This window comes from Antennarius striatus, chromosome 11 (assembly GCF_040054535.1).
Source record: "Antennarius striatus isolate MH-2024 chromosome 11, ASM4005453v1, whole genome shotgun sequence".
NCBI classification, from domain to species: Eukaryota; Metazoa; Chordata; class Actinopteri; order Lophiiformes; family Antennariidae; genus Antennarius; species Antennarius striatus.
Window position 1 is genome coordinate 20,637,606 of NC_090786.1, and position 12,113 is coordinate 20,649,718.

The 12,113-nt window shown below is 41.7% G+C and overlaps 1 protein-coding gene across 1 annotated transcript; it reads right to left on the reverse strand.

Moving 5' to 3' along the window:
• Positions 1-108: 108 nt before the first annotated feature.
• polr1b (RNA polymerase I subunit B) lies at positions 109-9,814 on the reverse strand. The gene is made up of 15 exons (XM_068327111.1): positions 9,623-9,814; positions 9,138-9,305; positions 8,425-8,571; positions 8,197-8,329; positions 7,959-8,095; positions 6,806-7,029; positions 6,522-6,693; positions 6,035-6,206; positions 5,671-5,952; positions 3,858-3,991; positions 3,602-3,772; positions 2,810-2,966; positions 2,510-2,706; positions 2,188-2,438; positions 109-1,142 (listed from the first exon to the last, which is right to left on the reverse strand). The coding sequence occupies exons 1-15, from the start codon at positions 9,797-9,799 to the stop codon at positions 260-262; spliced, it is 3,405 nt and encodes a 1,134-aa protein (XP_068183212.1). The 5' UTR covers positions 9,800-9,814; the 3' UTR covers positions 109-259.
• Between the last annotated feature and the right edge of the window lie 2,299 nt (positions 9,815-12,113).

The window sequence follows — 12,113 nt, forward strand, 5'->3', positions numbered from 1 at the left end:
TACTCATTCTTAGTGGGTTAACTTAATTTTTTGCATTTAATAAATATCTTCACACTCATATGAATTTCATTTCAGTTCTTTTTATTCAGTCAATACTGAACAATCTTAACCTTTTTTCACATTATTGTGCAGCGTTCTGGATGAGCGTTTTGCAGAAACTCCCCTCAGAAGTTAAACGGTTTCAACATTTGTTCTGTTTGGAAATATTTCTCATCATAATTAACTTCACAACTTTAATAAAACAAGATTTTTTCTCCTTTCACTTCACATCTAACCTGACTTTAATGTTCATCGCTGCGAGCTCGGCCACGAAGTATCGGAACACGTAGGGGACCGACACCGAGTCTATGGAGTCGCTCTTTCCGCACAGCGTGCAAACGGTCCGTCGGTGCCGGATGGTCGACCAGTAAGGGGGGGGTTTCTCCAGCAGCGGGGAGAGCAGGCTGCCGCAGTCCACACACACCTGAGCCGCCGTCCGGTCGGAGCAGTTGAACAGGCGGTCGTGGAGCAGGAAGGACGAGCCGTGGGCCAGCAGCGCGTCTCGCTCCATCTCGCCGAAACGGATGCCGCCCTGGATGTTCCTGCCCCCCACCGGCTGGTTGGTCACCTTGTCCCGCGCCCCCGTGGTCCTCACCTGGAACTTATCGGAGACCATGTGACGCAGACGCTGGTAGTACACCACTCCGATGAAGATGTCGGCCTCCAGCTCCAGGCCGCTCAGCCCGCTGTAGAGCCGCTCCGTGCCGTAGTAGTTGTACCCCCCCGCTCGCAGCATCTCCCCGAAGTACTCGAGGGCGGAGCTCTCTTCTGAGAAGGTGAAGGGCGTGGCGTCGTGGCTCAGGCCGTGCAGCGCGCCCGACTTTCCCGCCATGCTTTCGATCAGCATCCCGATGGTCATGCGGGAGGGGAAGCCGTGGGGGTTGAACAGGATGTCGGGGGTCACGCCGCTCTCGCTGAAGGGCATGTCCTCCGCCGGCCACAGGCGGCTCAGGATGCCCTTCTGGCCGTGGCGGCTGGCGAACTTGTCGCCGATGGTGGGGTTCCGTGGGACGCGTACGGTGATGGAGACGCGTTTGAAGTGACCCGAGCCGGAGTCGTTGCTGCAGATCTTTATGTTGTCGACGACGCAGGATTCCTGGCTCCTGAGGGGGAAAACAGGCAAAAACACAAATTAAAAAATAAAAATATTAATGTTTAAAAATAGATTAAACTGAAATAAAATAAAATTAGATTGAAAAAACAAAAACAGATTCATTACAGCTGGAACGTTTACTGGTTTCACTGGGCTGAAACCACAGGACTCTCAGGATGAGTTCATCCTGGTTCACTGGGCCTAAAAACTGAACCAATCAGAATCCAGGATCTTGTTTGGTTCTGATACACAAACCCAGATCATCTGCAGTGGTGTGAAAAAGTTTGGTTGTTCCAATTTCAGTTAATCACATTTAAATATGATTAACTGGAAGCAGGTTCTTGAAAATAACATTACTATTGAAAACCTGTGGTGTGACGTAAAGAAAAGAAAGAAAGAAACCATCAAACCTGACTGGAGATGTTTTGTGAAGAAGAGCTGTCAAAAATACCTTCACCCAGAATCCATTGGAAGCTACATGAAGCGTTTAGAGGCTGTTGCTTCTGCAAAAGGATCGGCTGAATAAATCTAAGCGCTATATAAATCTAATCCATTATTATTATTATTAATAATCTAATTTTTGTGTTGAGGTGCCCAAATTTATGCACTTTCCTACTTTTGTTTAAATAATTATTGCACACTTTCTGCAAATCCTATCAGTGATTTATAAAGGGAAATTATCCTTCCTGTGTGTCCCTAACAAAAGGGGTATTAAAAACTAAATATTTCATCCATATTTATGATTTTAATAGAATACTTCAACACTTTTTTAATATGCATAAATGAGATTTCTCAAAGAGGTGGTTCTTGGAATGGGGGAGGAGGTGGTTAGATTTAAAAATGGATCTAAATCAAGGTGGAGGTCCCAAAAAATGTATGAATTTTCACTAAACTGAGACATGGGGCCTAGAATTAAACATTATGATACAGGTTACAACTGTTATCTCCTTGTTTCACATCGTTTGATGTGATCATTTGTTGAAATGATTGTTTTCCTGCACAGTGAATTCCTCTGTGGTCCAAAATGACTTAACATTTAAGAATCAGTCACGTACTTGTAGTAGTTAACGAAGGTCTGGCCAGTGTTGAGGTTGACGTATCCGTAAAAGGGGTCACCGTACTGAAGAACGGACCCGATGGCTGGAAGTCCATCAATGTCGAGTTTGCCCTTTACTTTGGGGTCCCCCGGTTTGGTCCCGAACACGACGCCTTCTTCTCTCTTCATCTTGTCGTCCAGGTCGATCAGCTCCGTCTTGTAGATGCTTCCATGGGCGAAGCCTCTTTCCCATGATGCTTTATTTATAATCTAACCAGATGAGTGTCAGGAATTCACTCCATTTTCACAAGAAGATCGTGCAGCTGTCGTGTCCTACTCACCATGGCGTCCTCCATGTCGTAGCCTGTGTAGGATATAACGGCCACGATGGCGTTGGTGCCACTGGGGTAGTTATCCAGGTGGTAGTGGTCATACATGTAAGGCCTGACGAGGGCGCTCTGGGGGGTCTGGAGCCGGTACAGTTTGTTATCAGAGCGGTCCATGAAGGAGTGCAGAGGAAACCCCATCGTCTGTTTCCCTGGTAACGGAAGCAGTTTGAGCTTTCTGACTTTTCTGCACAACAAAACCTACACGGGAAAGTAAAAACGTTACGTGGGGGGGGGGGGGGTCTCCAGACTTACCCATCTGACACTGGTACATGTTCCGGGGGCTCTGGTTATGATCTGAGTACGGGATGAAGTTGGCCACCACACTGAGCATACTGTGAGGGAAGAGCTCCTGGTGTGAGCTCCCTCCTGGCTCCATCTCATCCTCCATGATGCCCACATTGATGTAGAGCTGTGAGAAACACAACTAAATAATAACCAGAAGGAAACTCGAACAGCACTGGACTCAAAGGCATCAAGAAATGTCCTGGATCTGCACCTTGATGTCAATAAAACTCAAAATCTAAGCTCCAATTCCGAGCGTCATCTCTAACAAACTGTAAACCTGATGTTGTTCTCTTTAACAAGTACACAACAATAAAAAAACAAGTTATTTAAGGAGATAATTTTTTTTTTTTTTATTTTAATTATATTTTTTTCTTTTTGGAAAAAAAAATTTAAAAAATAAAAATAAACGGATAAAAAAAAGCAAAATTTCAGTTATTTAAGGAGATAAATGCTTTTTTTATTTTATGTCTTAAATTTAATTTTTTTTTTAAATAAAAAAAAAACAAAAACAAAAAACGAATTTAAATAAAACAAAATTTCAGTTATTTAATGAGATAAATGCTTTTTTTATTTAATGTTTTACATTTTTTTTAATTTAAAATAAAATAAAAAATTTTTAAAAATAAAATTTTTACAGATATTTAAGGAGATAGGTGTTTTAACAACAGTATGAAAAAGCAAGCTTCAAATGTGGTGAGCTCCAGTATTTGGAGGATGAAACGACCAACAGTATCTCACTGAATCCTGACTCACACGTACTTGTTCAAAGGTACCAATCAGCTCCTGCTGGCCGTGAAACAAGTTCTGCACGGGTCGCACCATCCGACACGGGGTCGTGAAGAGGAACAGGCCGGGGTACAGGCTGGCTTTACCCGTTTTGGGAACCAGAACGATTTCCGTCCAGCGGGGGATGTTCTTCTGTTTCAGCACCTGAAGGCGTCGGTTTTAAAAATCAGCTGTTTTTAACCTAAAACACACACCGAGTACCTTTCATATTATTCTACCGTTGACTGACCTTAAACCTGCGGAGTGCGTCGGCCACGACCGGAGCTAACTCACTCTCCACCCAGCCAACGACAGCCCCGTCCAGGAGAACAGGGTAGCAGTCAGAAAAGGCTCGTCCAGGAGATCCATCCACCGCGGTGACGCCTGAAAGACACCAGACATGTAGCTCAGACGCTGCCAGAGGATTCTTATTATCCGTATCGTGTTGACAGAATCAGAGGAAGAGGAGATGATCCGACGAGGCTGAGGAGGCTCTGAAGGACTGTTTCTCCTGGGGAGGACATCGACAGTCTCACACACATCTCAGACTACATCAACTTCTGCGTAGAAAACACCACATCCACAGGACGGTACGGGGTTACCCCAACAATTAACCCCCGACATTAAGGCTCTTCTTAAGAAGAAAAAAGGGCTTTCGAGTCAGGAAACAAGGATGAGGTGAAGAGGAAGCTCAGAGAAGGGAAGACCATCTACAGGAGGAAGATGGAGGACCATCTGCAGCAGAACAACATCAGCGGGGTGGGGAGACGCCTGAAGACATCACACCTATGGATGGATAGACTCCCGTAGTGGCTGTGGTTGTGTTCTGCATCCATTAGACCAGCGGTTCGATCGAACCCCAGGGGTTCGGTGAGTCGGTCTCAGGGGTTCGGCAGAGACGGAGGCCGAACATCCACGAATCACTGCGTACGTTTGACACATCAGTGTCAATTAATGATGACACGCCCCCCTTAGCCATCACTGGCTGCAGGTGATCACGTGACGCTACATCAATTAGCCTACCTGTGCTACAGGGGATTTTGGGCACTCAGTAGTGGATTTATGCCTGTCATGATGGTACGTCATCTGATTGATTTCTTAATAGTTTAATTCATAATAACTATGTTGAACAAAAAATAAAGTGGTCGGACGAATATGTTCAGCGTGAATGTACATGTACTGTATAACGGAACGTGATGGGAGTCAGCGTTCTGCAGGATCTGAATGTCAAGTTGAGCAACTCTAGTCTGGTACTGGAAAAAATAAAGGAACACTTCCTGAAGCTGATGGAAAACAACAGAAACAGTTTGCTGTGAAAACGACATCAGAGTAACACCTGTCAAGGTGGAACCACTCATATCTGAACTGGTCTCTATGACAACAGCAGAAGTCACACTGATTTACAGGTGAGTTCATGCAATGTCTTCGTTTTGTTCTTTGAAAAAGGTGACATTAATGCACAGTTCATTAAATACACCAATAAAACATATACTTATGTCTTAAATTTGAAAAAAATAAATATTTAATATATAAAATCTATATATTTTTATATATTAAAAAATTATATATTATATAATATATTATATATAATATATTATATATTAATATACATTATTATATATTAATTAAAATATCAACATATAATATATATATTATATATTTTTAAAAATTATATATACTTTTTTTTATTTTTTATTACTGAAGAAGGGTCGGTGAGTGAGCATATGAAACTGGCAGGGTTCGGTACCTCCAACAAGGTTAAGAAACACTGATTTAGAGTGATCAGTCCACCTAAGCTGCATGTTTCTGGAGAACCTGGAGGAAACCCACAGACGCAGGAAGAACAAACTCTGAACAGAAAGAACTCGAACCCGGAGGCGACAGCGTTAACCCACTGCACCACCACGCTGACCAGAGGTGTAATCCTCGCTGGTAACATCACGAAGATGACTAGAAGCAGCACTCTTTGCATTTTAATAGCTGAGCTATTTTCATTAAGGGAAATAATCAGAGTTGTGATTTTATCGGAGCATCGGTCAGACGCTGCAGTCCGTGTCACTCACCCAGAGAACAGAGGAGCGCCGGCAGTGAGACGGTGGGTAATGTTGGGGCCACGATGACACAACTGGCCGTCATGTGGTTCATGAGTCCACAGGGTTCCCCGTCTGGGGTGTGGACGGGACACAGGAAGCCCCAGGACTCGGGCAGCAGTTTACGAACGGAGGTGGTCCTCATCTTGGAGAACGCCGCCCCCCTGTGTACGCAGCGGAAGTGGGACAGGTAGCGGATGAAGTTGAGCTTGTCGGCGACCACACACAGGCCCGTGTTCTGCAGCATGCCCAGACCTGAGGACGGAGCGTCAAACGTAGGTAGGAACCAGATTCTTACCCCCCAGAGTCCTTTGAGGGACGCCTCACGCCGACCTACCTGATCTGGAGTTGAGGTTCCCGGTGGCGAGGAGATATTCAAAGGACCTGGTCAGATCCGTGCTCCGGTTAAACACCTTCATCATGTTCTCAGGGCTCAAGTCGTCCATCTTTTTGCCAGCTTTCTTTTCAAAATACAGTTTGATGGACACCAACCAGGAGGCCATTCTCTCCTGTGGGGGGGGATACCACAGGTTAATGTGAGGAGTCCTTCCACCTGTCATCACCCCACAGTTCATCTGAACTACAACTTCACTTGAAATGAGATTTAATCTTCATAATCTTCTTTAATCCTCCCTGACTTTTGTCTTTTCCTCCACACTTTCCTCACTTTCTTCTCCTCCAAACTCAGATTATTTCTCGCAACTCAACGCAAAAAAAATATTTAAAAAAACAAAAAAGACACGACAGCTCGGAACTGGAACAACTTTCGACACTTGGAAGTCAATCAGAACTGTTCTCCTCCAGTTAAGATAACTTTTCCTCACCTTCAGGAACATGAGATAAAGCTGACCGGGGGTCAGCACCTCCTGACACATGATGCTGTCTGGGTTTTCCTCCATGCACTCCTGCTTGGAGAAGCTGAACAGCTTCCTGGTCATCAGACACAGCAGGTAGAACTTCTCCGTGTCTGAATTCAGGTGGATGCAGATGCACTCGCTGCGAACGACACATGAAAACAGCAGCTTCAAGAAGTAGGTAGTCATGTGATACCACACACGCATTCTATTGGCTGACGGCATCTGTACATTGACCAACCCATCAGACTTACTCCAGCAGGACGTTGGCACACTGCTCATTCGTGTACCACTCAGGAAGGTTCAGCTTCACCCTGAAGCGATCTCCCAGGTAGCTGAGCACCTTGCTGCGGGTGGGGCACCCCTTCTCCATCACGCTCCGCAGCATCTCCGTGGCACAGCTCTTGTAGAAGGAATTGTCCTCCAGACCCTTGATCAGCTCCTGATAGATCTGGAAGTCAGTGAAGTCCACCAGCGCCTGTTTGTGGATGAGAGATCAGCATCTTATAATTCTATGAGAATAAAACAGGAAGCGACGGAGAAGACAGCAGCAAAACTCTGGAGGTCACTCAAATTCAGGCAGCTCACACTCACACAGACGATGTTTTGTGATAGTTTGGGGAGAAAGAATGTCCCAATTATGAGAAAAGATGATGAAGACGAGGAAGAAAATGAACGGATGGAGCGTCGAATCACATCCCCTTCGTTACAACCCCTGAATCGCAGAGAGCTGCTTCGGTGACACCGGATTTGTTATCGCCGCAACGGCAGGAAAAAAAAAAATCCGTCATCGTCAAATGCAGATGTTGAACACATCTACATGTGTTCACTACTTTATCTGTAAATGGTTTATTTACTAATATTTTATTTACAATTTATTATTTAGTCATAATATATAATTATTTAGACATATTCACAAATAATTATTTATGAATAACCATATTTATAAATAATAATTTATAAATAATAAGCAATTTATTATTTATTTATGAATTAATATTTATTTACAAATAATTTAATTTTAAATAAATTATTTTACAATCAAAACTTTTCTCTATGTTGTTTTTGTCAAGATGTTTGAGTTACTACAGCTCAAAAATATTGGCATCAAAGTCACTAAGCAGCTCCACATGTCTCTGTACACAGAAAGCTTGTTTTCTCCATTAATTGGTCAAGAACTGGTGTTTTTGCTGAAACCACCATAATGTTCTACTATTGATTACTAAGGAACCCAAAGCCCAGGAACCAGAGTCTGGTGAACTTCTGAACAGCAAGAATAAATGGACCAACACAGTGATCAGTTCTACCACTGCAACACACGACCTAAAAACATTTACATTTGATAAATAACTTTTTTTGTTTTACATAATAATAAATGCAGCGAACCGGACTGGACCTGGTTACTACCTTCAGAGCAAAGCCGAGTGGGAGGAAGAAGAGTTCTTTCTGGTAAATGAAGTTCAGCATCACGGACCCGTTCTCCAGATAATGAAGCGTCATGTTGATGGCTGTGTGCTCTTCCTTCACGCAGCGCATGGAAATACCTGTACAAAGAAAACATGGTATTTTAAGAGATCTTTGGTTTTAATTGAATTTTAATTGACTTTTACAGCATTTTGGGACCCTATCTAAAAGTGTGTATTACCATACTGAGTGTATCCCTGACCCCTGCTCTTCCACTTGGGTCTGGACATGGCGATAGGATAGTTCCTTCTTGGCATGATCAACATACGGATAACCTTCTCAATGCCGTTGACGATGAAATAACCTCCCATTTCCTGTTTGTGTTTAAGAAACCGTTTGAACGTTATCAGCTGATAGGAATGCATTCAATGACTTTGTGTTCATCTTGATGGTTGTGAGTTTTTCTTGCCTCTGCTTCTTCATGATGATCTACAAGTTCTTTGGGGGACATGCCGTGCAGGTTACATATCTTGGACTTGACCATGATGGGCAGCTGACCCATGGACTGTTTGACAATACCTTTAGTGACGCCATTGACTGACCAGCAGATGTCCGCCTGAGAGGAACGCAACACAAAAACCTGACTTAACTAAATGTCATACAAAAAAATACAGATCCCGTTGGGTTAAAGCAAAAACCTTACAATTACTTTTCATAAAAAGACAAGGAGAGAATATAAAAGAGGGACAGAAAGAGTGTGATGGTAAAAGAGGTGCACAAAAACATACAGAATATAACTACTATAAAAAAAAAATAAGGTAGAACTAAATATAAATCTAAAATAACACCAACGACAATGGTAACCTCAGATTCACTCCAAGGAGTCAGAATTTCCCTGAATTATGTTTCAGGTGAAACTAGAAGGATTTTAGTTTTAAATGCACCAGCAGACGGGCATTAAATGAAGTCTACAACTGCAGCGTGACGTCGATCAAACAAACATACAGGTGTCATCCACGTAACTATGGAAACATGTTATGTTTCCATAGTGAGAAGACTCAAAGACCCTAAAAATCTGAGTCTACAAATGTTCCTATGAAGGCTTCTGTCCTACAAAGATGGCATAAAGTCTTGTGTTGTCATGACGACCCGTGATGCGGTGTTGCCCAGCAGCAGTCTCACCGCCAGCTTCCCCCTGTAGGAACACCTCCTCCCTCTGCACTCTGCTGGATACACCTTCAGGTCCCTGCAGACGCTTCCCTTGGCCACCACCGGGCTGGAGATGTTGGCGTCGACAAAACTGATGCTGATCCTGTCGTTCAGTCTGGAGAACTCCAAGGGGCGAATGGACTGTACACACACACACACACACACACACACACACACACACACACACACACACACACACACACACACACACACACACACACACACACACACACACACACACACACACACACACACACACACACACACACACACACACACACACACACACACACACACACACACAGAGGAGCAATAAATGAAAAATAATTCTAAAAAAAATGACAGAGAATAAATGTTGCTGAGAAGTCCGTTCACCAACAGCTTCCACATCACGTGTGATCACCGGGTTTGACCGTGTGAGCCCCGGTGGAACAACCCTCCCACGCCGGCGGACCCACCTGCACCACCCGGCTCAGTCCAACAGAAACGGCCTCGTCGAACGACTCGATGTGGACTTTGGTCAAATCCTGAACCGCAGCGTCCTGCGACTCGTTCAGCGAGCCGAACCCCCCCTCCGTTAAACATTTTAAACTCGGACCTTTGGGCAAACTACTCCACTTGGTAGAGAAGTCCATGCTGGCCCCCACATGTGTGCGTTGACGGAAGACTTTCTTCTTCCTCCGTTATTGTTTTTGCTGACTGTCGGTTGGCGCGCATTACCGCCCCCTGCCGACCGGGAGGGGACCCGAAGGCTTCATCCTACAGGAGAATAAGAAAATGACAGGATCAGATTGACTGACTTGATTTTTGACATCGCGTTAATTCATAAAAGTAAATTACAAAAATAATCACGTTGACACATAATCCAAAAGAGATTCACGTAAAGAGGATTTTCAATAGTTTCAGGGGTTTTCTGAACAAAGAAACATCTAACCTTTTAACATTTATCAAACTAAAAACAAAACAGACAAAATTAAGAAGAATAAATTATCCGTTCTCCACAATCATGTCTTACTTTTTTCCTTAGTGTTTTTTTTTTCAATCTATAAAACTCTTGGTCTGTAAAAACTGGTTCGCCCAATCTTCTTTCACTGTTATATAAATAAAAGCTGACGCTATCCGGAAACATGCTGAGGTCAGGAAAAAAGAATTCTACTTTTGATAAAAGATAGGATCATTATGATGCAGTACTACTAATAATAGTAGCCTAATAAAGACATTTTGAATGGAATAACCATTGGTTGTGCACGTTAAAGTCTTTTTTTATTATTATTATTAAAAGCTAACACCATTTAAAAAAAATTTTGACAGCTTTTGATTTTTTTTCTCTTAAATTAAAAAAAATTAAAAGCTGACACTATCCAGAAACATGTTGAGGTCAGGCAAAAATCTTTCTACTTTTGCCCTCAAAGCTTTTGTGTCTTGCAGGAATTTTTTTTATTTGTGAATCATGGAAAACTTGATATATTTTTTTACCACACTCCATTTAAATTAACTATGACACACAAGTTATGAAAACAAAAAATGGTATCTGAAAATATCAGCGTATTTCATGAGATCAGTGAAGAAAATTATTCAGTCAAACTTCTGAAACATATTTTCTTTTAAGCTCTCAGTACGTGGTCATACTGAGAGCTTTTCTAGTTAACTTTAATGATTTAATTGAGCTTAGATTTTTTGTTTTGTTTTGTAGGCTGATGCTTATTTTTCAAATTATTGTTGTTGAATTTTAATCATTAATAGATGTGCTTCATAATGTTTTTATGAAATATGAGAGAGTTTTGACATTAAATAAATGTGACATACAGACACACAAACAAAACACATTCCATGATAATTAATTGCGTAACAATTTATGTTGCAAAAATTGTGGACTCACAGCAATTGTTTTTAATGTTAAAGAAGTATCTTTTGTTTTATATTCAGCTCATGTTCTTAACAACAAAATATAACTATATATAAAATGACTTTCCTTAAAAAATGCTATGAAAACATTGAATTTATGTTTATTTTAAGAGGAATTCATAATTTATTTCAGTGAACTGGTTGTTCCAAATTGTCTGTAGGTCTGAGTTAAGTCAGACATACATGTACATTTTTCCATCAGGTTGTCTTCTCTTTCCTTTTCAGTATCGCCCCATGTCTTTATTGTTTGTATCGACTGAACAATAAATCATGACTGGCTGGACCGCTTGAAGGATTCTCAGTCAGATCATCTTTGTGACACCTGAGGGTGTGGCTCAACGTCTCCGTCCACAGTGTGACTCACTGGAGGACACAGGAAATCGTTTGTGGTCTCTGGTTTCTGTCATGTCAAGATACCTGCTGGTGTTGATGACGTCATCATCTCATGAAACTCCTCCCCTTAGTTTCACTTACTTGTTCAGTTTCTATCTATCTATCTATCTATCTATCTATCTATCTATCTATCTATCTATCTATCTATCTATCTATCTATCTATCTATCTATCTATCTATCTATCTATCTATCTATCTATCTATCTATCTATCTATCTATCTATCTTTCTTTCTTTCTGTGTACACACACACACTCAAACATACACATACACACTCAAAAATACACACACACACACACACACACACACACACACACACACACACACACACACACACACACACACACACACACACACACACACACACACACACACATATGATTTAAAATCTATTTGTATGTGTATATATATATATGTAGTCGTAGAACTTTACATCTGGCCTGAATAATAAATAATAACTGCTGCAAGTAACATACATATGAGGGTAAATATATATATATATATATATATAAATATACATATATAAGTATATATATATATAGTATATATATACTTATATGTGTATATGTATTTACTTTTATTTATATTTATATTATACATACAACAGTTATTATTTAGGCCAGAGGATAAATACGTTAGATGACAAACACGC